The sequence below is a fragment of the Amphiprion ocellaris genome, chromosome 7, assembly GCF_022539595.1.
Source record: "Amphiprion ocellaris isolate individual 3 ecotype Okinawa chromosome 7, ASM2253959v1, whole genome shotgun sequence".
NCBI lineage: Eukaryota > Metazoa > Chordata > Actinopteri > Pomacentridae > Amphiprion > Amphiprion ocellaris.
The window spans coordinates 16,030,968-16,058,166 of record NC_072772.1 but is presented as its reverse complement, the minus strand read 5'-3'; the positions used below and the strand labels follow the sequence as shown (position 1 = coordinate 16,058,166).

Below are 27,199 nucleotides of genomic sequence, written 5' to 3'. Positions count from 1 at the left end.
CTTCCTTCCTTCAACCTCCCATCGGAGCAGAGCGGCAGCAGGAAAAAGGAAAGCCTATTTAATTGCTGGGAATGGGAAAAGAAAGTGACAGACAGAGAGAGCTGATGGACTCCTAAAGACTGACTGCAACTTTAAGAAGCAGGGCTGTTTTGAAGGAAAAACACACAAGTCTGACAGCTTTCAAGGACAAGCTTTAACATGCAGCCTTAATCTGTACAGAAGTGAAACCAACCTGTGATGAACCTGAACAAACTGAACTGTTACGGTCAGACATGTATGACTATCTCCTCTGTGCCATCTGCTATGTCTGGATCTTGCAGACTGGTAAGTAACATGCTTTAGCTCTTGCAAATCTGGAATCTTTCTCAAACTCTTGCTTTAAACGAGGGGAACCTCTTATACACAATACATGCTGTTTTAGAAACTGGACTAGGCAAGGAGACTAAACTGTTTCAGTTTGTTTTTGTTGAAGTAACTCTACTGACGGTAACTTTGTAAAGTTTTACCAACTCTGTATAGCTCTTATGATTTATTTTCTAATTTCTGTTTCATTTTATTTTGACATTAAAAGTTCTTTCAAAAATCAAACAGTTTCTTCACTGCATAAGGAAATGATACAATCTTTCATGCCAGTCAACAGGTTGTTTACGTAAATCCAACAAAAGTTTGCCACATAGCTACTGTGGTTTAATGAAATATTTTCATAGACTGAACAAACATATGATGGCATTATCTGACAGTTTGCTTAGGTTACTTTGCTATAGGACACAGAATATACTATAACAAATGTCAGTCTTCATGTTCACATGGTGTCTTGCAGTGGTCTTTTGACAGTGTTACCGAGTCACCACTGTGTCAGATTTAAACCTATGTTATTTCTGTGCATCCCGTCTGATTGCACCATTCTGAGCAAAGCTAAACTTCCTTCCTTCAGGTTTCTGCGATGAAGAATGCAATCAGGGTGTTCTGGCAAGACGTGGAGCATATGATGTGCCAGCAGGGGGCAGTCTGTCTCTGTCCTGTGTGGTCCAGCACTGTGGAGACGCCTGGACAGGAACCTGGATGTGGAAGAATTCAACATATGAAAAGTTCAGCACTGTTAAGGAAAGCGCGAGGCATCGTTTAACCAAAGAGACACTCTCTGCCAATAAAACCCAACTGGTTTTGAAACTTCTGAGAGCAGACCCACTAGATGAAGGTTCCTATCAGTGTAGTGTTATATGGGCTGCAGGCAACACTGAACAGGGACATCTGACGACCGTGAACATCACCGCAGGTATGCAGTTATACATGTGCACACGTTTGCATATGCATTTTAGACAATATTTGCTTTTGTGACCATTATTCTTTGTATCCATCATGCAGCGGTCCCGTCTCAGAGGATCTTGTGGCACAGGGTTTTGATCTGTGCTGGTGCTTTTCTTTGTTTTCCCATCGTTGTGGGATTGGCTCACTGTCTGAGTTCAGAGGTCAAGCATCAGCTGCTTCCCATGGCAACGCTGTACACAGCTGTAGAGAGAAACCTGCCTCCCTCCGCTCCACAGCCTCCACCTCGACGTCCAGTACCACAGAAACGTAAGACGACCCCAAACAAAGGTAAGTCTTCATTTTTCTTTTATCAACCTGTAATGTGGCACTGATTAAAGTTTGGTGTGATGCTGTCAGAACTGCACTTTTCACCATATTGTCTATTTCTTAAATTTTAGCAGTTCGCCCCAAACAGCAGCAGAATATTGTGGTAGGTGAATGCCTGTTCAGATGTAGTATGTATAAAAGTGCCCTTAACATTGTTGTTTCCCCTGACCTGCCTTGAATATGACTGCAGCTCATGCTATGATCTTATATGTGTTTCACTAACTTTTTTTTTAATTATTATTGATAATGTTGCAGGTAGTATATGCAGACATTTCCCAAGATGCACTTAGGGAGCAACGAGCCATGAGAGAGCCTACACAATCGACTGTTTACTCATCTGTCAGGTTTCCCTGACTGCAAGTGAAACAAAGCTGAGGATCAATGATGTATTACTTTCTGTTTGACTTTGTCACTGACATCCTCAGGAAACACTGCATGCGGGTTCTCACTTGCAGGACTGAATCTCTGAGACATTCCGACGTTCTTAACCCTGTAAAATCCAAACAGAAAAAAACAAGCAAAAATAATATATAAATAATAAATAATATAAAAATAAGAATTAAAAAATATAAAACTGATGTATTTTTGCAACAGTTACTTACAAAGTTAAGAGTTAACACCACAGGCGAATAAGATGATATTTCTAACAAAAATATACCAATATGAAACATCCTGGGTTGATTCCATGTTTTTGTTTTGCAAGTTTTCTGAAATGTCATGCTTTGTTATGCAAATGAGCTCTTAAATGCATAAAATGCAAGAAATGTTTGTTTCCTATCAGGCGTTTTTACAGAGGGGATTTTTCAATATTCATTTTTTATATCGTTCCAGGCATGTGAAAAGTATTGTCAACCGCAAGAAAAAAAATGCATTTTTATGATATTTTTAAGAATAAAATGTTCTGTAAATCAGTTTATTTATTAGTAGTTTTGTTTCTTAGGTGGAGATTTCTCATTCATATCATGAGAAAAACTTATTTTGATGTTCATCATTTATTCATGATCCTGAAATAATCTTATGTCCCATGTTACAGTCAGCACTGTTGTACTTCATGTGCCTAAAGTCATGACATGCATTGTAGGAATTCACTTTCTTTTATTAATATGACTCATACTTCCTCATTGTGCTTGTTGCTCTTTTGCTTTTTAATTATATGATGTCTTGTTGGGTCTCTGAGACTTCACTGCACTGATAAAGCAAATATGATACATATAAGGAAATTATTACGATTAGCGTGACGTCTGCAAATAGGAATCTTACGTCAGCAGTTACTGAATGCGTACATTGTTATATAATGATTGGGCAACATAAAACTGACCATCTAACTGTATGACGCTGTGCTGACTCTACTTGATGTGCACTTTAACTGTTTACAGCCTAAACTGATGAACCCCGAGGAAACACAGACAACCACATGACCCATGTATGAAAGTATAACTAATTAATGTAACATAAGGATCATTGTCCTCTTTTAAAGAGGAGTATAAAAAATTTAGTGTTTTTTTAAATGGTTTTTTACTTTTCAAATAGTTTAACAGTTAATTTAATGTCAGAATTCTAACACATTGCAAAATTTCATATATGTGTGTGTGTGTGTGTATGTATGTGTGTATATATATATATATATATATATATATATATATATATATTAAAAAAAATAATTATAAACCACTAAACTAAAATGCTTTTTGTTGTGTTTAGTGTTTAAATATGCTGATTATGTAATTGTGTACCTAATTTTCATATTCAGCTTCTCATTAAATGTGCAAATATTTGCATAGAAAGGCCATTAGACAAAATGTAGGAATATAAACATCTGTTCTGAATGTTTTCATTCTACAAGCCTGAAAAAAAAGATTTTATGAGGGCAAAATATTCTAATAATCTCTAAACTGAAAACAATGTTTTTGTCTGTAGTGTCTCACACCGCTGGCTTTAAATTCATATTGTAGTTTCATGAGCATAATATTTTTGTTAATCCATGTATATGGATTTCTCTATAGGAAAAAGAGACTGTTTTAATTGTGAAGCAGAGTTAAGAACTAGATTTTCCTTACGTTCCAGTGGCATAACTGACAGCAAGTGGTGCAGAAATAAAGGAGATGGTGCATCTACCAGTTGCACCACCAAAAAGTGCTAAAAAGGATTGTTTTGTAAGATGATTTCACTGATGTCATCGCTCGTACTGCTGAAAGATTTAAATGTGTTGAAGGACAAAAAAGTAAAACAATCTAGCCTGAAATGCTGATGAATTTTTAAAGTTCTGTATGCATTAAATATTAAAGGACTGTGTGAAGAGCTTGCAAGAAAAAACACTCAAATGACACAAAATACAACATTTTATTTTAGAATAAATTCTCAATGGCACATTACATAACCAAATATACATATACATATGTTTAGACATCTTTTAAATTAATATATTTCCTTTAATAATTTTACCTTAGTAATTAGCGTACTCTGCAGTGACATTTTTACATGACATCAATGCAAAATAATCGTTTAATAAATTAAGCATATTAACAGAGAAAAGGCTGCAGGGCGTTTTAGGCGATACCTGCTACGAACTAAATGACATCTGAACTTCCCGCTTCTGTCCAGAGGATTTCTGTCCCTGCTTCGCTTACTCGAGGTAATCACTGGTCTACACTAACTGAGAATAGTTTCCTGGCAAGTTAAAAGGTCACCTAAATTACAGAGGATATTTGTAATTTGGGCGAACTGAGCTTTCAAACTTTTAGACACTGTCAAGTCATCCTCAGCTACAGGAATGGTTCCCTACACATTAAGGTTACCTAGACATTCCTCTCATACACCTACCAGTTTGGTCACACTGGAAACACATCTGTGTGTCTTTAAGCTTTTTCTTTACTGACTCCAGTTTGTGCGACTCCAGGTTAATGTTGTGGTATAGTTGAGGATTAGAGCAGACCTACGGGCCTGTTGTGCTTGTGAGCAACTGGCTTTGCACTTTACTTCTAAGAGACTTTGTAATAGCAACCAACAAGGCGTAAAATACAAAATACCAAAAAAAAAAGAGAAAAAAAAGTTTGAAGTTCACATTCAAAGTGTTTTTGCCAAAGGTGGTTCAATGGTTCATTATAACCTGAAGCATCTTTTTCAAGTCTTCTGCATCAGCTCACATGCTGGGAAACTTTAAATCCCTGGAGACCTTCCTGTTCAAAAGAACCACCGAACATATACACCGATACACTGAGCTAGCAAGCTTCAATGGGAGTTATCAGAAGGTGAAATGTTTTCTGTAAGTGCAATGTCTATTTTCAGCAAATGTGGGTGTTGATCGGCTACCCACAACTGTGCTGTAACCAGATCCAGGAGATTCTTATCCTCTCACATAGTGAGAGACACACAGAGAGACAGACGGAGAAACAGAGAAAGAACACACCAGTGGTGAAAAGGGCTTTTGATAGATTGTAAGGCGCAGCTTTGGCTAAAATAAGCTTGTGGCAAAATGTGTTGGCAGTGTCTCCTACTGAGCTAATTTGCACTAACCAAGCACTTGAGTTCAGGGCTTTGAAGTGACCCTTATAGATACAGAAATGCTGTCATAGGAGGAGACATGTCGTGTTTATAGTGCAGCCGACACAATGCAGCAGCTAGCAAGGTTACAAAAGCATCTCCAAAATCATAGGTGTTTCCTAGAAAAGCAATTATATATGCAAAGAACAAGATCAGCTCCTACCGTGGAGGAAGAAAACTCCCAGTGTTGCCACTTCCAAGGCTTTGCTACTGAACACCAATCAGCCACAATACTAAAACCACTGACAAGTGAAGTGTATATATTCATCGTCTTGTTACAATGCAATTTTCTGCAGGGAAACCTTGGGTCCTGGCATTTAGATGGATGTTGCCGTACTTTGATACATACCACCCACCTAAACCTTATTCCAAACCAAGCACACCCCTGAGGGCAGTGGTCTTTCCCAGCAGGACTGTGGGACTTGCTCTTGAATGGCTCAAGGAACACGTCCAAGAGCCCAAAGCATTAACCTAGCCTCCAAACTCCCTAGATCTCAGTCCAATCGAGCATCCATGGGATGCGCCAGAACATCCTGATCCACAGAGGTCCCACCAGCCCCAACCCACAGGACCCAAAGGATCTTATGCCAACATCCAAATCCCCATTCTGATTTCCACGCCGCAAAGATTCACAGTTGTTTTGGCAGCATGACTGACACCTGCACAATATTAGCCAGGTGGTTTAAATGTTGTGGCTTATCGGTTTAAGTCGACTGTACATTAAGTGTCTGTGCACATGTTCATTTGTGTGTCTCTGTGTACTTTTTTTTAGGCAAAAGAGGAACTGTTACCAGACGTACCATCCAAGGGCAAAGGCAGAAGGGAACATCCTGATGTCTGACTAATATTTCCATTGAGCACTCGAGTCAGCTAGATTAAGAGGAACAGTTCAGCCGCAGATTCATGTTACCGTTTTTTCAGTATCTTCATGGCTCTCGATTAAACAAGATGTTTGAGAAAAAGTCTTGCTCGGTCTACACTCACAGTATCACAGCCATGCCAAGACCCTTATGTAATGTGAACAATTAACAACTAAGATGCAGCAAGTATTGACAAATTTCTGAAGCTTAACATTGGTTAAAAAGAAATTTCAGATGCTTCTCTGCACTAAACACTCACAGTATAGTCAGTTAGTTTATAGTGTGTGGGGACTCTGGTGCAGTCGGTAACCTGGTCAGATTATCCTTGGCTTGGGAAGTGGTTCTACAGTGATTTTGTGGTTGTCGATGGGATTTTTTTCTTCTTCTCTTTCTTTATTTTTGCAGCTCCGTCAGCCTACGCTGTCCCTCCGTTGTGCAAGTCTGTTTTTTTCCGTTCCACAAAGCTACTCAGACTGAAAGAGAAGAAAGAGGCCAGTTAGAGGAGAGTGTTCACTGACAGCACGCATCTTTCAGTCTGGGCCTATTACCCAACACCAGCTTTTACTGTTTCAGTGACATTACAGTGATCCAGAGATAATGAGATGTCTCTAAGATGGACAGGGTGTATCAAACACCCACCAGGGGATTTTTTGTCATTGCCCCCAGCACGCTGCAGTAACGCTTCTAATTCAAATGTCACGGAAGTTTCTGCAGTCCTAAAAAGTTGGTACTGTGTGACATGAAAAATAATGCCAGCAAGGCAGACTTCAAATTAAAAACTTACAGTCGTGGAAGAGTGGCTCATTTTGTCAAAGCGGAACTTCAAGTTTGACCTCGGTGATGTCTTATTTTTCCCATCTGTAGAATATAAGTGAGGGGAATGGAAATTAAAGAAACAAAGAGGATGCTCATTAGAGTGCGAACCTCTGCTATGTCATTCTTTTTAAATGGTCGGAGTAAGGCTTGAACGCTGTAGAGTTACCTGTTGGACTGCGGCACATGATGACAGGGGTACCGGATCCCTGGCTGTCCACACTGAGGGCAGGGCTGAAGGCAGAGGAAGAAGCTATAGATGGATGGCTGGCCTGAGGGAGAGGGAGGTTAAAAGTCAGGTTGATATGGAGGATGTGGTGGAAGAGGAAAGAAACTGAGGAAGGTCATTGAAACAAGGAAACTGTGTTTTGCTGACGTAAATCTCTCTGTCAGCAAAGTGAATCACTGAATGTTCAGCAAGAAGCCGCAAGAGGTTCTATGAGACAAGCTTTATGTTGATGTAAATCTGCAACATTTTGAAAAAGTTGCTTCTATAATGTTATGGCCCAGAGCTTCATGAAGCACTAAAACAGTTGAACACAGTTCACCTGATCCTGTCTAAAGGTAAAAAAAAAAAAAGGAAAAAAGAGAGAGAATTCTCTAATCAAAGTTTAATGAGGACTGAAATATATCAGATTGCTTTGAACCTATCAAATTCTCCCTTGTGATGACCACTGGTGTATTTTACTGCTGTGTCAAGCATCATACCCCTACTTTAACTGTTTCCTCTGGCCTTCAAACCTTCACTTTGACAGTTTTAACAACACACACTGCCTCTGTGCAAACCGATCTCAAGTTAAATGCTGAGAGTCGGGATGATTTGACAGCATTTCTTACATAATATAAAATAACACTGACAAGCAGCATCAACTGATGGAAGGCAAGTGAGACGAGCTGCGATCATTATAACAGATGCGCTGACATTCAACACTCATTATTAGACAGTTCTCAGCAATTATAGACTTTCCCATCCATGAAGGCTTTGACACTACTAACAACCTCGCACTCTGAGCGTTTTCAGTATTGTTACTTCACCTCCAGCATAACACTCGCTTCCTCTCTTTTTTTGTGCTACAGAAAAGCTAACAAAAATAATACAAACAGTAGGGGGAAAAAACTGTACATTTTCTTCTCGTTCATTTTGTTCCGACAACTTTTGTACTCACAGTCTCCAGTTCCTCCAGAGCTTCTGTTTCTCCTGTGGTGCTGCTGAAGCTGCTGGTGCTGGACGAAGAACGAGAGATGTTCGGCCTGCCGCTGCTGCACTCCTTCAGCTTGATAAAGGGTCTGTGGAGGAGAAAACGGTGGAATAAACACATGAATTTTGCCTTCAGCCATCTCTAACCTCTTAAAAGCAGCAAAAGTCAGCTCTCACCTCTCTTTGTTGGGGCAGATCTCAGGTGAGCTGGGGTTGGATGATGTCTCTGACCTCACCTCATGGGACAGCGGGCAGATCTCTGCAAGCTTTTGGTCACTGTAGACAAAAGCCATGACAATAATGAAAACATCAGTGTGACCATTTAGAATCCAACTACCACCTACACAAGAAATATAGATTAACGATGGTGTCTGTGTTAACACAATTATGATACGAAGCAAAAAGTGTAACACAATGAACACCAACCTGCGTGTGTGTTTGTCTGATGGACTTTCTGTGCTGGAGTGGAGACGGGGAAAGAGTCCTGAGCGCCGTTTAACTGGGCTCTTCAGAGGAGACTTGGCTGACAGGGCTGGAGGCTGGAGATGACAGAATACAGAGTTAATTTTCTTCTTTGCATTGCAGTATTTTAAACCCACTCAAAACTCCATTTGAGATCAATGCAACATTAAATATCTAAATTGTAAATAAAGATAAATTTTATTTCACATTTCAAAAAGGGAGTGACACGGTGCCTTACAAAAAGAGCAACAATTAAACATTAAAAAAGACAATAAACAGACAGTGAAACAAAAGACAATAAAATACAAATGCCAATTTGTCCACATGGGTTGTCAAAAGCTTGACAAAGTGAGGCACAAATTGAGTTGTTCTGACTGTAAGTGGGAGCTTGTTCTACAACGTTGAAGCTAAAACAGCAAAAGCATTGATTTTTCGATCTGAGGGGTCTAAGTGCAGAATAAGGGGTTAATAGTTCTGAGATGTGGAGCACAGCCAGACCCCGTAGAGATTTAAAAGAAATCAAGTGAATCATAAATTGAATTCTGGGGAGGTAGTACAATTCGCCCACGACTGGAGGTACGTGCTCCCTGGATGGAGTGTTTGTGAGTAATATTACTGATGTGTTATCCACCAGTTGCAGAGAAAAAAATGGGATATAGATAAAATGAGAGGAGAATCAACAGTTGAGTTGTAACTCAAGCTTCATCAGACTCGCATACGAGTGTAGTTTGATCAGATGCGATTGATTTTGTTGGAAACATTGCAAATAACCTCATTATGATCTTCAGGTATTGATTTAAATGTTGCTAAACAGTTTTAACTTAGGCAGAAATCAGTGTATTTGGCTAGGTAGCCTCTAATCACTCACATTAGGAAGATGACTGAATTTTAAAAAATGTTATGACCTTTTAAAGGTCACATTTGGTAAAATCAATTTTTACTGTGTTCTGGGGTTGTTATAAACTTGGAGATGTAAAGCAAAAGCTATTAAGAAATTAAGATGTTTCCTTCTGTGTTGCAACACAAGTCTTCATGCACTAACAGCATCTGAGGAACTACATACATAGATATATAATAATGATAACAGATATATAATAATTAGGTCCTACTCCAACCAGTCCTACGAGAAACCGGTGCTTGCAAAAGGTTCCAAGGTACGTATTGAATATGCACAAACCGGCATTGGGGGAATGGATGCGCTTTCTCGGCTGCAGTCTGAATGAAAGTGGTATGATGCGAATTTGCGACAATAGACGTCAAAGGGTTAGCTTTGACCCTATGCCACAGGTCAGAACTTTGTAGAACTACTGTGTTTTCATGTCATCTCCTGTGCTTCAGTGCATCCTAAACTCAACCAGTGTTTACATCTGTTTGCTACTCTACTGCTCTCTGTGCTCAAAAATGCTATATTTTAATACAGCAGAATTCTCAGTAAGGCTGCTCTTATTTACATAATTTTCAGTTTCTTCTGTCAGACAATGGAATTAATTTGAATAAATGGCTCAAACACAGCCCATTAAGACAACATGTTTACCAGCAGTCACTGCAGAGCTATTTACAAGCTGTGTCTCTGCAACTACTTATTGCAACTGCAACTACGATTTAATAACCGCAATGTTGTCTGACAAAATCACCATATACATGAGCTAAAAATAACATCTGTGAGAGAAGGTTAGAAGTGGTAGGAAGTTCTGGTCTCACACACTCATAACATCTGCCTTAGCTGCTGTTGCTCAACTGTGTTGCTCCACTCTGTCAATCAAAAAAGACTCAGACGCAGCATTGTGGAACAGGGATTCTGATGTTAGTTAACGTCATTCAGATGTAACAGAATGTCTGTAAAGAAAGCTAGATTACATGATGCACTGATCTGACATCTCTCTCTTCTACTATTTCACTCACAGTGAAAGTGCTCTTTGTGCATTCGCTGGTGCTCTGCGGCAGTCCTCCTCCACTGAGGCTAGCTGGGACCCCACCTCCCACCCCGGGGCTCCTGTGACGGTGAGACCCCACCATGGTCTCCATGGAGTGGCTCCTGACTCTCATGGCTCTCTGGAGGAGGGAGAGGAAACAGGGAATAAGTGGATGAGGGAGAGAAGAGAAAAAAAAAGCAAAAAACAGATGGTAAAAAGGGACACGCAAGGACAGACAGCAGAAAGGGTATGACAAGAAAAATGAGGAGGACAGGTGAAAAAGACTTTACAAAGACAGAAATATTTTTTTGTATATGAATTAGTTGATGGATATGGCCACCAGAGGGCGCAGTTCACTAAGGAAGAAGCCAATTGAGTTCGAATGGAAAGGGCATCAAATGTGTCTTATCCTCATTATTTATACAGTTTGGTTTACTAATAACTAGAGTCAAAAACACTTATTTCTTGAGTTCATAATAAATTCCACTCAGTAGCAATCAAACTCAGCTATATTCAAGTGGAAAACACAAATTTTTCCTCTCTACTACATATATGATGAGGTCAAATTTCTCGGAAAGCATAAACACAAACGACATCATATAAAATGATGTTTTATTAATAATATGTGGTAGTCTCTTGCATTCACAGTAGTACAGAGAGGTAATACACAGCAACTGCTATGACAGCAATGAGAACAGCGCCCCCTGGGACTGACAGCAGAAAGTGCAAAGTAGCGGTCCATAATGCCTGCGAAGAGTAAGAGAGCCAAATTGTCACATTAGTCACACATCTCATCATCTCACACACATGCAGACGGAAATTCACATTCTAATGGTCCTATTAGCATAAATTAGCCTTTAGTTGTTGACAAAAGAGTGTTATAAGTGTCCCTCTCAACCCAGCCGGCCAGCGGCAGATGGGTTCCCCCATATGAGCTGGGTTCTGCTCAAGGTTTCTTCCTGTTAAAAGGGAGGTTTTTTGTGCCCCTGTTGCCTTAGGGCTTGCTGTAGGGCTCCAGGCATATGGGTTGAATTGTAATTGGCACCATATAAATATAATTGAATGAAACTGAAAGACGGAGATGGACGGCCAGAAGAAAGATTCACAAAGACAGAACGACATCACTTATATGAGCACTGTAGTGTTTCATATTCGTGTTAACATGCCAACATACCGGCACATAGAAAAGCGGCAGCGCTAACGCTGGTTTAGCACCTTAAGTCGTCTTGCACACCTGTGACATTTAACCGACCTACAACCGGAAAACCCTCACACTCTCGTGCCGTAATGATGGTGATTAAATAAATGTCACGGAGCTGAGAAAAGACTGCGTGACGTAGTTTTGTCGAGGTTCATGTTCACCTTGAAGGACTCTAGCAGACCCCCGTGTCCCCCGTTCTCCAGCTTGTCCTCCTCTCCCACCTGGCCCAGACCCAGCGTTGCCTGGCTCTGTCTGTGCAGCTCGTCGTGGAGGTTGTCCAGCAGCGCAGCTCGTGTTCGTCCCTAGAATCAGGCAACACACACATGTATAAAACCCATGAAGGAAAGCATCGGGAGGGAGACATGGGACGAAACTGAACAGTGATTGAAGGCATGCTGTGGTGTTGGAGTTTAACTGTGTGAGCGTGTGTCACCTCCAGTTTGGCGAATTTGTCAGATTTGTAGCAGGCGTTTTCAGCATTGATCAGCTTTGTCAGCAGGAAGTCTCGAAACTCGGGACCCTGGAGAGAGAAACAAGGAGAGAGGGGAAAGGAGGAGAGTTAGATGGTGAGCAAGAAAGGGTGCAGGGTGTAAAAAATACGAAGGAAAAGGTGACCTTTATCAGCACCATACAGATTACGGTGTTGCAGCATGCTGGGCCTTATCACAAGCATAAACCTCACAGATTTAAATTCCCATATGCCTCAGATCCTCTCTTATATTCTGCAAATCATGTCTTAGTGAGTAATTGAATCTTCTTCTGAATCTTGAGGTCAGACTTTTCTTTTTCTTAATGCAGCTTCATCTTTGTAACAATAACTCGGAATAAGGTACCTCACTGTAGTTAATGTGCAAATGAGAGATGAAGATTTTTTTTTAGTATGTCTCACCAAATATAATGGCATTTTTAATATTTCAGTGGAGCAGCTGTTTTGCGAATAGAGTAGAACATCAGAAGAAATATTGAATCCTTTTAAACATTGTAATTTCTTTCAACTAAACTGAATGATATTCAATGGATGAACTGTCGTTGATGTAAATACATTTATTTGCTTTCAGGCTGAGAATTATGATAATGCGTAAATAAATACCATTCTTACACCTGTCCATTAAAAGTAATGTGATAGCCAGCAGCCATTTATGTTAGGTGAGCACAAAGTCAAGTGAATCCAGCATTATTTAAACGACACATTTAAAACAACGCTGTTTGAGCCAGTGCCTTTCCAGTAAAGACTGCGAAGGAGTGAAAAGTTAAAGGGCCCATATCATGCACATTCACAGGTTCATCATTTTATTTTTGGGATCTGCTAGAACATGTTTACATGATTTAAAGTAAAACAAAACAAAAAAAACATGATTTTTATCATAGTATTCATTGCTGCAGCACTTCTTCTCAACGCTTGTCTGAAATGCTCCATTTTAGCTCCTGTCTCTTTAAGACCCCATAAACCCAGACTGGCTGGCCCAATAAAAGTGATGCTTAGTAAAACTCATAAACTGTATATAAACATGGATGAACCCTCTGTGAGCTCACCCATAGCTTTATTGAATAGTAATTATGAAGCTCAGTGTAGAACTGCCATTTTTGGTGATTTTTTCAGGCTTGTGAGTTGCTTCTTTGTCATAACCTCTGGATCCATGAGCATGAGGCTATAGTCTCGAACAGATGTGGTTCTAACAAAGAAATAATGGCAGCTGCTCATTCTTTGTTGGAAGGTGTGGCCAAACATGCTGCTAGGCAGGCGTTATGCACATGCTTTACATGGTGACATAGATCAGTCACAGGAAAAAAAGCTTCATCTTCAAACAAGGCATTTCAGGCAACTAGGGGGCCATGTTTACTGTGGGAGAGAAAGGACTCTGGGCTTTGTAAGTTTTCAGATCTTTTAAAAGCACAGAAAAGCTACAGCACACTGAAGCAACAAGGGAAAACTCCAAAAGGAATAAAATGAGCTCCAACAAAATCCTTCAGCAGCATCTCTAAAGCTCGATAAACATGGTACATTTCTTTTGTTTTAAAACAACAGTTCTCCGTTTTAGGAGGGGGGGTGATGTCCTCAGACTACTTCTTGGCTGGGACTGAAGCAGTTGCCAGGCAACCAGCAGAGATTGCAGGAAGTTGCTGGGAGGTGGGTTTTGTTACCTTTGCACAGAGCCAGGCTTTTCCTTCCCAGTTTTTAGGCTAATCTAAGCTACCCAGCTGCTGGCTGTAGATTCACTGCACAGACATCAGACTAGTGTCATTTCTTCCTTACAACTGTCAAACTAGAGAGCTAAACAGTGTAACTCCCTAAACGCTGAACTATTCCTTTAAAAGCAAACAATCAGGTATCCCTTGGCAAATTATTCACGGGTCATTATAATTTAACATTCCTGGACCAAATGTTTTACATGCTGCAGAACCCTTTTTATTAAAGACAGCATAGTCTGTTACATAGTCTGATAGATCATTTTTTGCTTTCCTTCTTGCACAGTGTCTGGCTACCAACAGATAGATTCAAAGTATATCTGTTTCCAGGAAAATAAAGGAAGACGTCAACTATTTTACAACAATATTTATTAAAAATAATTCCAATCAAATGGCTTAAGTTCAAGTAAGGTCACAAATCCTTTGTCTTCAAGTGAAACATTTTAATTGCGTTCCACATTTTTTGATTTTTTTACACACAGAGATCACTTCTGTCCCTCACCTTCTTGAAGACTGCTGGGTTTGGGAGAGGGGGTCCAAAAGGAGGTACATCTTCTCTCGCTGTAACAGACACCTGATGGCATAAAGCAAAAACAGTCACATATTATTAAGGGTGTATTTCAGGACAGCACAGGTTTCAAGCTGAGAGCAGGAAGCACAGTGTGGTTGAAACTTGGGAAGAAAGCATCAAGAATGATGAACGAGTCATCATGTACTTTGTTATTTATATGTAAATAATTGGATTCTCTTCCCAGTACCCACTGAACAAAGCCCACTGGTAGTTTCAGCACTGTACAGCTTGTTTGAGCAGAAGTAGCATCATTTTAGCACAATGTTGTGGTCTGTACCTTGTATGTGGTGTGTTCTGTACAGGGGTTCTCAGCCTGCACCAGCACGTAAGCATGAAGAAAGTTGGATGCAATCATGTCTGGAACAAACGGTGTGGCCTCTTCCTGGAAGACTGCAGCCACGATATCGTTCCCTATGTGCCTCTTCCTTTGGAGCTGAGGAGAAAAGACTTATTCGTTGACCTCAGATTTTTAGCAGCACACAGCTTCTGGTTCTGTGACATATAAACCATTGAATGCAAGATGGCGTTATTTATTTCCTAGGAGGATTTAAGAGGCTTCACATCAAAGAGCAAGCGTTTGATTTAACATTTAGCCATAGCTTACATGATAGCAATTCCGTTTTTTTATTAGAACAGCATAACACACACTGTCAATAACCAGACCAAACCAATTTAATTTAGATGCTTTTTGAGCACAAGCATCCTTACGTGGCACCTAAATCCATCGTGCATTCAATGTCACAATAATAAATGCAGAATTAAAGCCTGATACCTGCTGAACGTCGCCCTCGGTGAAGGGAAGCTTAGTTGACACATGGAACATAATCTCTCTCTGTCTGAAGACGGTGTAGACAGATTCAAACCCGGTCTGTCCATGAGACACGTCCAGCCCACCGCGGAACCTGCCACACCATCAAAGCGCACGTGTCATGCTCTCTGTGTGGTCTCCGGCCGTCATTTACAAGATAAGCTTGTATTTCATGCATCAGTGTTGTCACATTTGAACTAGCTCCTGTGCTATCCACAAGTATTTTGCCGTAACGTGTCAGTTACAATTCAAAGGATCCCTAACAGTGAAAGTAACAAGTGGAATATGAAAGAAAAAAGCCTACAACACAATAAACAGACTATAGAAAGCTCGGATTACTTGTCTACGGGGCACTTTCTTCTCTCGGATCTGTTTCACTAAGCAGTTTATCCTAGTCGCCTGCTGAGTCTAAAACAGCAGGACAAATTGCTCCAAGGTTACAGTAATTAAAGCCTGCTATTTTCCTCCACTGCAACACACTCACACGTCCTTATTTTTATCTTTGTGCACCTTATTCTCTGGTCTCTATTTATTTTTATGTTACTCAATTCTGCTTTGTTGTTTTATTTTCCCTTTTATAACACTTCTTTCTGCTTGTTTTCTCCCACTGAGTATTATTGTGCTCCTACTGTTACCCTTTAAAATCCTGGAGTTCAATGTTGTCTCCTAAGATACCGAGAAACTCCTTGAAAGCAGGCGTCTCCTCATTGTTCCCAAATAACTCTTCCTCTGATGTCTGCGAGGAAAACACACATAAATAGTAGACGAGGACAGAAAACAGAGAGAAAAAGCACAGGAGCTGAAGTAGTGCATGGAATCGGACTGTGTAATTGAGGTAAACGGGAGCCAACTGACATTAAAATCGCTCACCTGTCCAAACTTCTGGTAGATGACGCCAAACTTGAACGTGTTGTTCACCTCGTGTTCATCATACGCCACCATCAACTGGGAGCCCTGTTCAAAGACAAAAACAGCTAATTCATACTCTCTCCTTATGGCTATTAAACACTTTCCATGTGCTGTAGCAGTTAGGAAAACATGTTTTCCTCCTCTCCGACACGTCTCTGGGGCAGGTTTATTGGGCCCTTGTTATGTAAGGCTGACATGCAACAAACTGTCGCGGCCCCCAGCGAGGGCAGTGATCCCGTCGCTGTCTCTTGCATACGGAGACACAGATGGTTTTTTTTCCTTCCCTGAGGCACAAGCTGAAAGCATGCTTCATCACACTCCTCCACCAGGCTCACAGGAGGAGGAGGAGCAACATCCATCATGTCCGTTTTAGAAAGTTGTCCTCTCATCGGTCGCTTTTTGAATAATTTGCTTGCCGTGCAGGGCAGGTGTTAGAGAGGTAGGGGGCTTATGAGGAGTAAAACGTGATAAGTAGGGTGCTACTTTTTAGGAGCCGGAGGGGGTGGGAAAGTTAATGTATGCACTGGGTCAGGTGGGCGACACGAGCAAAAATAATTAAAGGAAACAACGCATCAGTTAAATGTTTAAAACAAAAATGCCCTTAAGTGAATGCATGAAATATTTATAGATGTGCAGAATTTATGAAAAGTTATTCATAAAGGTTACTGTAAAGTTGTGGCAGATAGTACTGAATGCAGCATTAGCATTTCCGACTCTGCCGCTCCTCTTTATCTCTCAGCAGACGCAGGTATAGCTCGTGTCAGCTTGAGTGAATACGTTTGGAGGAGCTGAGGGCAGGCTGAGGTGTGGGAGCTGAGGATAAACTCACCCGAGGATACAGGACCGGGTTGAACTTCAGCCCTGTGGCATCATCACACAAAAGCTGAGAGACAAAAAGAATGAAAAAACAGATTTGACTGACATCGAGTGAAAGAAATGTCATCATCCTTACCAAAAAGTGAACCAACACTAAGACTCAAAACACTAGAATTTATTATTTACAAATGTGTTTAAGAAGTAAAATACATTCATTGCCTTCCAAATTGCTGATGTACATCTCTGATTTATCATCATATTTGCTTCTACCAATGACTATAGTACTCTATCTCATGCTGCCAGGGTAAAAATCATCATATGCAACAATGTGATTCATGGATAATAAATATTGCTGGAAAAATGAAACAGATACTTCTCTACAATTAGAGTTAGACAGTTTTTCTCTCTCTCTCTCAGAAATTAGTAATATACTGACTGCATTAATCATTGTCACGATCTTCCTGGACTGGTTTACCAGGAGATGGGAGTCTTCTACCACTGTGCATATCCAAACAGTAATTTGGTCTGGCAGGTTGTATTGCATTAATCTCCATCACTGGAGGAGTCAAACTAAATTTGGTTTAGAATGTCTAATCACAAAGGTTAATAATTATCAAAGAAAAGTTTTACAAAGTTGGGTTTCATCTTCTAATCATGAACTATAAAGGGAAGTTCATGTGCATCATTTTTATTATCGCTTTTTTTGTTTTACGTGTTTGTTTTGTCTTTAAATTGTCTTGTTCTGTTACTTCTACCTTATTCACTGAATGTCATATTTGTCTTGTCTTCTCCTTCAGTTTATAGTGACTCATTCTTCATCTATGAACTCCAGCACTTACAGCTGCCATTATATTTAGATATGTGTGTACAGTTTAGGAAAATTCATGAAAAATGTTTTTAAACCTTGTGTGCTGATATCTTACCTTGGCGATCTGAGGAACACTGGGCAGCTGGTTGATGCCGGCTAAGGAGATTCTATCATGAACTGTTTTGGTCCTCGACCTGCAAAGTGAATAAAAGGATGGGCTTGGTTTGAAAGGGATTTGTAGCATCAAAGAGATGTTGTAACTTCTGATGAGTTAGGTTGGGGGCTGCAAAGCTTTTCAGCTTCTGACCCCTAAAAAAGGTGCCAGAGACTCCCAACCCCAGAGATGCTTGAAACATGTAAATGATGTGTTTTTATGGAAAAAAAATAACATGTTACAGTAGTTTTCTGGTTTTGTATTTTAATTGTATAGACAATTTGGTAAAAATACAGACATTATATGTTAATTAACAATCTAACATTTATTTTAGATATTATATCCATAAGGGTAAATCACTATTATTTCTCTTTTTTTTATTTTACAGAAAAGGTAATTATTTATAATACTTTTGGTTGTTGTTTTTTTTAAAATCTGGAATTAAATATGTAGATCTATATACACATTTACTATCAATGCAATGTTTTTCATGGTGATTTTAAAGGAATACTTGGAATTTTGGGTTTACTGATGCAAATTATGCAAACTTTTTAATCACATCCAGCACATTGCACCTCGAGGTTGAATCTTTCTCTGCAATATGTTGCAGCCCATAAGCAGGGTTGTAACCCAGCAAAAGGTCATTTGAGGTTTTCATTCCCCCTGGCAGGCTCTGCAGAATTATTATTTTTACTATTGTGAATAATTGGTTGATATTGTACATTTTTATCTGAATAAATTAAGTAAATGTGTTTTGGAATCGATAGTTGTATGAAGATTGCTTGTTTTTGAAAATAAGACCTATATAACAATCTTGAACATGTGTTAACACTTCATTGAAGGAGTTGAACATAACAATTTAGGTCAACTTTGTAAAATAAAACAGTTTCATGCAGAACGTGTAGGTCTGCCCATTTATTGAATTGGTTGATCATAATAAGTTAGGAAATATTTGTCAAATAAACACTTCTCTGTATAACATACAATGAATATGTCTGTAAATCTGCACTATATTGGAATTAGTAATTTTGCTTTATTTTTACAGCTTTGATTGGCAGCCGGTCAATTTACAATTTTATTCATTATTTTTTACATTGTAGACACTAATAGCCCTTTCCAAACATGGGTATAATGACAAAATAACAGAACAGAACAGGCTAACACATGTTTTTGTCTTTATTTTATAGTAATTTAACCTAGAAGCAGAGCACATCCATGTATTTTGTAGAAGCAGCAGATTCATAGATTATGTCCATTTTGCAACTACTTTATTTATCTTTTGGAACAAATATGACAAAGACATGCTGTTTCTAATCATGTTTACATTTAATTTGACTTCTGGAAATCATCTCACAACCACCATTGGTGTCTAATGATCTCACTTTGGGGACTGTGTTGGATAACACCTAGTTCATATGCAGTCCACCGTCTGGGGAAAATTAGATGAAAGCTCTGATCATGCTGAGTTTAGTCTCAACAAGTCTAAGCAGCGAACAGATTAGTGCTGGTCGGATTGTTACCAAATGCAGTCATACTGGTGATATTACGAACATAATCAGTCAACCGTCGAAGAGATTAGCCACCACCTGGCTGCAGTCCTCTCTGTGGCGCCCACATAGGCGAAGCAAAAACAAAACATTATGCTATTGTTTTTCTCGTCTGCTAATGAAAATGTCACCAACCATGACAACAGCAGGGGAAGCTGTCCATTACAGAACTACAAGTCAGGTCAGAGTTAAATACGACAAAGAAAACACAGAGATGCAGCAACAGAGGAGGATGAGGCAGGACTCAAGCCATGCTAATGGTTAGAGGCAGTATCTGGATAGACCCGCTTTATCAGTGTTTTGATTTTATAAATTCATAGCAGTGTTGGTTGGACAGTTTGTTGAGCACAATTTTTATTTAGACTGAAATGATTCAAAAACGATCACATGGCTTGCACTATTCTAAACAGATATGCATGATTCCCAGAGGATGAATCTGTCTGAATTTGGTAACGCAGTGACTTTTCCTCTAGCGCTACTATGGGGTTGAAATTTGTGACTTTGATGGATTGACATATAATGTGGTGAAGACATTTATGTTCCACTCAGCATAATTTATAATTTGATCAACAAACCTTTAACTGTCACACTTCATGTTTGAGATTATTTATTTTATTATCAGATACCTAAAAAACTAATAGCCTCAGATGTTTTATTTTTCTGTATTTAAATGCTGATCGATCACATTAAGATTTTCAGTCCTGTTATAATTGTGGTAGACTAAATTATAAACAGATAATCCAGAAAAAATGCCAGACAGCACGGGTTGCTAACAGACAAAGGGAGCTAGTATGTTAAAAAATGAATGCAATATCCTGCAGTTGACAGCAATGTGTATGAATCACATCCAGTTAAGACACTGACAGCGCATTTATCTCATTGTACCTGAGCATGATGCGTAGAAACTCTTGCCCCTCAGCCTCCTCGTGTTTCAGAGACATGATGAGGTTTCCTATGCTGCTGCCAGTGCAGTAGTAGTTCATGTGCTCCTGGGTGTATGAGTGTAGAGAAGATGGTAAGGGAGACAGATTTTAGCCCAAAGACTATCACACACTTGACACATACTAACCTTGCCTAGGAAGTGCTTGCGGTAGGCTCGGGCCGTGCTGTTACACTCCAGACGATAGCTGCGCCCCCCACCAGGACTCATGCCCTCTCCTCCATCCTCCTCCTCACAGAAGCTGGACTCTGATGAGGACGGAGTTCCTGCTGGCGCCTCCACATCCTCAATCCAGTAACCCCCGAACTGAGGGAGGATGACCTGGGGGTAGGGGCCGCCTTTCTCCAGGACCTGAGGACAGAAAGAATTGAGGGAGGCAGGAAAAAAACATAGTTTAACAAAATAAAAACAACGGGATCGTGCAAAATTCAGAACTGCACTTTTATATGCAGTGTTTATTAACCCTCCTATTATCTCTGGGGTCAGTTTAACATCATAAATGACTGACATCTTTTTTTATTCATATTTAATGACTTTTCCTAATTTAATGGGGACAACTGGCTTAATATAAAATCAATGTGATGAGTTGTTTTCAGTGTCCTGTACACGTATTGTACGCATCAGTGTTCTTTGGGCTTAATTTGACCCCAGGCTTCTAGCCTGGATCCCCCAGGAGGAACTAGAAGAAATATCAACATTTTACACAATTTTGTTTTGGTTGTGTTAGATTATATTGTGGTCACTATAGCATTTTATAATCTTCAAAAAATTTTAGGGCACTAAAATTTTTTGAAATTGTGTTTGCTTTTCCCTGAACAGGATACATGTTACTATTATTGATAACAGAAATAGTTTTTCATTCCAAATGTTATAGATAACAAAATGTGTACTTTGAAATAATATCAAGCCATTCAAACACCAAAAATATATCTCTCTCCAATTTTAGGAGATTTTATTGTGATCTACAAATTGTCTTAGGGATTGTTTTATTGAAAGGTCTGCTTTGGTATATATAAACATGGGGAAGAATTTTAATTTTCTGGAGGTTTAACTTGTTGGAGTCAAATTGATCCCAAGGATAAAAGATGTTAGCAAATTTAAGGGCAATAGAAGGGTTAAGGTGATAAGACACAGAAGATATTTATAGATCTAAAAAATGGTTCAGATTTAGGTGTTTTAGTATTTTACTAAAATCTAGAAGCGAATGGCTACACATGGGAAGACTGTAGATGTGTTTTAAATATAATCTGTGAGCTACTTACATCTTCTATCCGTGGATAGGGGATATAGTCATCCTGAAAAACAGAGGACACACACACCGTTAAAAAGACTCATTTCAACTGAAGTGAACTTCACTGACTTCTGCCACAATGATAAAGTTGCACACACAGCCACAAACACAGACACAAAAGAGTAACACAATTTATTACGGCAAACGGACTTTCAGGCGCTGATGCAACAGCCTGAAATGCAAAGTCATCAGCGTCCATCAGTGAGGGCGTGTCACCCCTTGATGATGTCAGAGCTGTTTTGATTCAGCAGCCCCTGAGGTTAAGAGCCGTTATGAGCCTTTGGCAGTCTGCTGGCGTAGCTCCTGTGTTTGACCTCTAAATACTGCTGAGGCCTGTCTGCGCTGCTGAGAGCACAGGGCTACAGCCAGCCAGTCATTTCTACTCTGCAGCAGCAGGAGTCAGGATACTGGCAGGCCGGAGAGGATCAATTCACAGTTGGAGTTCATTCAACTTATAATCAATCAGATCAGGAGGTTATTGATTTTGTCCTCTCAAGTCTCTGAGAAAAATCTGAAAAATGTTCACAGGGGTGTTGAACATCCCTCATAAGAAGACAGCTGAGGAACGAAACAGGATAACGAGCAAATCAGGAGGTGAGATGAAGCAGTGATGGACAACAACGAGGAGAAAAAACAGAGGCCACATAATGACACAAACTAATGGGATCCAGAGAGAAGACATGAACAAGTGTGCATCCAGTCACCACCTTCCATTTTTTGGTCTCTTCAGCTTTGGGGACCTGATTAGTGTCCGATCGCAGCATGAGGATGGAAAAACAACAAAGGTCAAAAAGCAAGTTCAGTTCATTTATGTGATTTAAAAAGTGGCCCAAAAGATGAGATTCTTGTTTTCAGACCTCACTGTCTCAGTTGCCAGATGACAACTGGGTGAGTCATACATGCTGTAATACTCTCCTTTACACACACGCACGCACGCACGCACGCACGCACGCACGCACGCACGCACGCACGCACGCACGCACGCACGCACGCACACACACACACACACACAGGTATTGCAGACACTTAGTCATCCGCTCCTTCTGAATCCAGCTTCCACACATAAAATGTTCCGTTCTTCACTTGCTATCATCGTTTGTTGGGACACAGCAGCTCTAAAGCCTTCTCCAGTCTTTAGTGCTGCTGTGTATCTATGGAGATATGAAAAACCAATCTAGGAGACACAGAGAAAATTGCCCAATTATGATAGAGGCCCAGAGGAGCAGGTCGTCTACATGACTGAGCATAAGAGCGAGGAAATAAAAGCGTGTGTGGGGGATTCAGAGTTCTCAACATACACCCCAATATCGTCGCTTCCAATCATACCAAGAATGAGGCAGCACTCATGTGAACAGCGAAGACCCGTGGACCCCAGTATATGGACACACAAGTGATTACGTGCCCTTTTAAATCTAGTCTGTAGTGGTTCGTATCTGTCTGAGTGCATATTGACGGAGCAGCTGTTACGCTCACGAGGGAGTCTTTGTCAACAATATGAGACTGATCACAAAAGCCTTGTTAATTGGCTTCAATTTTCAGTTGGAGAGACGGCGACGTGGAGAGGACAAAGGAAGGAGAGGGGGAGACAGGTGAAAAGGGGTGAAATTAGAAGGAGAGGAAGAAAGAGGCGGGAAAGAAGAAAGATGGGGATCAAAACAGTGACCTTCAGCATCGATATCCTGAAACACACTTTGAACACCGAGTTCCAAATGTTCAGATTGATGCAAGCTGAGTTTCAGGAAAGACAGATGACGCTCGCACTTTCACCGTATACTAGTGTTTATGTGTGTGCATGTGTGACTCTTTGATCACCAGGCTGCAATAACTGGCTGTTATCCACCAGTCACACCTTGTAAATAACCGATGTGTTCAATCAGGTTCTCCTCCTCCCTCATCCGAGACCTGTCCTATTTCCTCTGGGAATTATATTTCAAAATAACAGGTGTTATCTTAAATTGTTCTGATTGAAAACAAATTAAACGCAGCCACAAACTTATCAAATCCTACCTAATATGTAAGAATTTAAAAAGAGGGACACTTACAGTATTTAAAAGAGCGAATTAGCTTGTTGCTGATTGTTAGTAATTGTATCAACTTAATATTACACATGATTTGAACTCAAATCTTTGTGTTACTTGATTTAAAACTATTGCTCTGCAGAATTATTGGCTTGATAATTATTTTTCTCCACTATGAGTTCAAGATTTCAAATCCCTCTTTAACCTGCTGAGCATACCTGGACAGATTCAGACACTTAAGACGGTGTTTTAATGGGTCTGCAGGTTAAATTTCCGTGGGCAGTATGGCCACTGTTCAATTACAAAACTGCAGTTCAAAATAAAAATAATAGAAGTTAATTGCCTGAGAATGTTGCTGATGTTGTTGAATTAATTTCTTTAAAGCTGCCACATGAACAGAAACATGAAAAAGCTGCTGAAGAAAATCTGATAGAGGTTGGCCTAACGGTTGTCAGCCTAAAAACTTTGTGTTGTTATTTATGGTGATTTTGAATGTTTAAAATTTCTTTCAAATGCCGTTTAAAGCCTCATTGGAACCACTTAATTTGTAATGAGAAATCAACTTAAAAGCTTTTTTTTCTTTCCGTGATTGTGAAGTAAGTAGTAAAAAAAAGTAAAAACACCTTTGATTGTAGAGGAAAAGCTAATTCTCCGGACTCAATTATATTCATTGATTGGAAACAATTTAGTTATTTGCCATGAATCAAAAAGACTGTTTCAAACAGTTGCAATGCTGTATTTTTTTAGTAATTTTGTTGAGCTCAAACACTTGAATGTGAAGTTAAAAGACGAAGCCTGTGCAGAAATGCCAAAAAGTGCAACTCTTCTAATGGCCACTTGAGGCTGACTCAAAAATCCAGTCAGTCTCAATGTAAATATGATCAGTTTTACAGCAGAAGTAATCATGTTTACAGTCTGGTACAACAAACGGTTTTGACGTCTATGTATAGATACCTTGTTCATGACAACTTCATGACAGTTTGGTTTGGGTATTTTTGGTGCGATAATGATTCCAATTCCAATTCTTATTCTGCTGAACAGATTCAGTACTTTTACTTCTATTACCCTAGTACATTTACTTATTTATACTTTCATGCTTTTACTTTAAGCAACACTTGCAATTTAGATCTTTTACAGTGTGGTATTAGTGCCTCTGCTTAAGAAAAATGTTCATACCCTAAATGGGCAGCCATCTCTGTCTAACAGGGTTTAAAATAAAACTGAATAACAACATGAATTAATATTGTTACTATGCTGTTTAACAAGTGAGGTGAGACCACCCACAGGTTGACTGCACATCCATTTTAAGACGGACAGTGACGTAAACTCGTGGGTTTGTTGTGAGAAGTGAGTCTCCCCTGGTGTGAAAAGAAGCAGCGGCGCATTGGCACAGTGACAGAAAGGTGTTGCTCTAAAGGGTAGTAAAGTTAGTTTAGTCAGCTGTAACAAAACTAGATAAGCATAGTTACGGAAAGTCTGTGTGTTCTATTTACTGTCAAGGAGAGAAATAAAGAGTCGCTGTTGATGTGATGTTACTATGGCGTCCTCTGCATTAATCACAGAAGAGTTGTATAAGATGCCGCTCAGCTACTGGGATAAATGCGACCATCAGAAACACAGAGCTAGATAAGGTGATAAGAACCATAGCAATGGCTGTATCTTTTTTGCTGTGTACTTTAGCTGCTTCATTGTAGGACCTTAATACATTCCTTGTAAAATTTGTTGTAGCATTTGCTAAATTAAGGTGTGAAACACAATTTGTGCTGTGCACCTGCTAATCAAGCAACTCAGTGGAAGTGGAGTAAGTGAACTTATAATAAGAACAAATGCACTGGGATATGGGAAGACATGCATTCAACTCGCATGGCACATGGAAGTCCACAGATGTAGAGTAGATGTTTATGGTGCAATTTATTACTCCGCCATGGAACGGCAGAGTTATGACATGTGAAGTGATTAGATTTTGGTAGTGATGCGACTTATAGTCTGGATCCACGGGTTTGTTAAAGATTTCTGTATCATTGTGAGATAGCATCATGGCATCACTGTAACTATGACCAGTGAACATTACGTCAGCTGCCTGCTGACGATCACATGATTGCAATCTTACTACAAATCCAGCGCTGCAGACTTATCAGGACTTTTCCATCCAAAATGATACAAGGAAGCGTTGAATAAACTGTGGGGGTGTTTCTGAGTCCCATCAGTTCCCGCCACCCGCTACATATTTAGGTCATGTGATTCAGTATCCGTACATAACATACACATGCAAAACACACGCCTGTGCTCAGCACAAGGTGGGTACATCTATATTAAATGGACACATTCTGTGGTGCTGTGATCTCTGCCATTAATTTTTTTTCAGGATTTCAGGAGTCAGAAATGATATAATGACTGAGCGTCCTTGGTGGAGTACTGCATTCTCTGAATGCTTTTCTTGATTAAGAATTGATAAGTGGAGTCAAAATTAGACTTTCTTACCGATTCCTTTAGAATCTGGCTTTTGAAACAGATTCTTAGTTGAAGGCTGTTCTCTGTGTGACCAGTAAAACTATGCTTAATTAAAAGCATGGCCGCCTTCAGTAACAGGTGGGTGACAGGACAGTCTGTCTATGCTGAGATGTTTACATGACCAACTTCTACATACGATCCACCTCTCACTTTTAGAAGAGCTGGATTTAAGGGAGTTTAGCTGAGCTTCAAACCGCTGCACATAAAACCTATGAGTGATGCCATGGAGGGTTCATTCATCTTTATATACAGAAAGTGATTAATTTACATGTGGTGCTTTAATGATTATGGATGACGAGACTGACTTGGACAAATAGTATAGTGGGCATAAGATGTTTTAGGCCTTAAATATCTGTTGGTTCAATTGGTTTCGGTCTTTCTATGGTGCCAATTAAAAACAGAAAATATTGGCAGACTAATCCTTGAACAGAACTCAAATCTTAAAATTAAAGCTTTTGCTGGAGAGAAGAGGAAGAACCACCATTTCTTTTTTTTGTGGCATGATCAATGTCCTGCTTTCAAGGATCGCTGCATAAACTAACTTTCCCCAACTCATTTCCTTCAGGTGGCTGCTCACTTCACACCTACAGGATTCATGTCTATGCAAAGTAAATGTGGTTGTGTTAAAGTAAAGGCCATTCTGTTCTTAACCTATGAACATTTCCACTTTCCAGACCTAGTATGAGTGTCCAGTTCACACATTTCTGAGATGTAATCACAAACCTGCTAAAAGCACTTCTATCTCTCTCTCTGTCTGTCTGTCCTCATGTTTCCTTCTTGTATTTTTCTGTGTCTTTCATTATTCCACCCACATCCATTCTCCTCCTCCTCTACTTTCATACCCCCATCTGTCCTCTGACTACTCAAAGTCCCTGCCCTTAGGGGCTCATGGAGGGCAAAAAAGTGGTCACACACAGAGAGAGACAGACTTCATTAAAAGGAAGAGGAAAATAAAATCAATGTGTGCCACACAGAGAAGGGAGAAAATAGTTACACCAGTCCAGATCTTTCCAGAGT

At 39.8% G+C, this 27,199-nt stretch overlaps 2 protein-coding genes across 9 annotated transcripts in view; one reads left to right on the top strand and one right to left on the bottom strand.

The window, feature by feature from the left end:
• Positions 1–3,262, top strand: si:dkey-52l18.4 (uncharacterized protein LOC560708 homolog). The gene is made up of 5 exons (XM_055011900.1): positions 1–324; positions 935–1,276; positions 1,366–1,596; positions 1,707–1,742; positions 1,895–3,262. The coding sequence occupies exons 1-5, from the start codon at positions 273–275 to the stop codon at positions 1,987–1,989; spliced, it is 756 nt and encodes a 251-aa protein (XP_054867875.1). The 5' UTR covers positions 1–272; the 3' UTR covers positions 1,990–3,262.
• Positions 3,263–3,956: 694 nt separating this feature from the next.
• LOC111589130 (rap1 GTPase-activating protein 2) overlaps positions 3,957–27,199 on the bottom strand; it is a 126,806-nt gene continuing 103,563 nt past the window's right edge. For 5 of the 8 annotated variants that reach the window (XM_055012116.1, XM_055012115.1, XM_055012114.1 and 2 more), the window contains 19 exons: positions 21,625–21,657; positions 20,492–20,713; positions 20,308–20,411; positions 17,837–17,915; positions 16,927–16,980; positions 16,059–16,142; positions 15,824–15,924; positions 15,153–15,282; positions 14,658–14,813; positions 14,312–14,383; positions 12,056–12,142; positions 11,784–11,924; positions 10,411–10,560; positions 8,473–8,585; positions 8,224–8,322; positions 8,015–8,135; positions 7,018–7,120; positions 6,820–6,893; positions 3,957–6,508 (listed from right to left, as the gene is read on the bottom strand). In XM_055012116.1, coding sequence (XP_054868091.1) covers positions 6,500–6,508; positions 6,820–6,893; positions 7,018–7,120; positions 8,015–8,135; positions 8,224–8,322; positions 8,473–8,585; positions 10,411–10,560; positions 11,784–11,924; positions 12,056–12,142; positions 14,312–14,383; positions 14,658–14,813; positions 15,153–15,282; positions 15,824–15,924; positions 16,059–16,142; positions 16,927–16,980; positions 17,837–17,915; positions 20,308–20,411; positions 20,492–20,713; positions 21,625–21,657 — 1,932 coding nt within the window. In that variant the 3' untranslated portion in view covers positions 3,957–6,499. Of the gene's footprint in view, positions 6,509–6,819; positions 6,894–7,017; positions 7,121–8,014; positions 8,136–8,223; positions 8,323–8,472; positions 8,586–10,410; positions 10,561–11,783; positions 11,925–12,055; positions 12,143–14,311; positions 14,384–14,657; positions 14,814–15,152; positions 15,283–15,823; positions 15,925–16,058; positions 16,143–16,926; positions 16,981–17,836; positions 17,916–20,307; positions 20,412–20,491; positions 20,714–21,624; positions 21,658–22,360; positions 22,394–27,199 lie in introns of all 8 variants that reach the window. The other 3 variants (XM_023299857.3, XM_023299856.3, XM_023299854.3) reach the window with 1 other exon arrangement.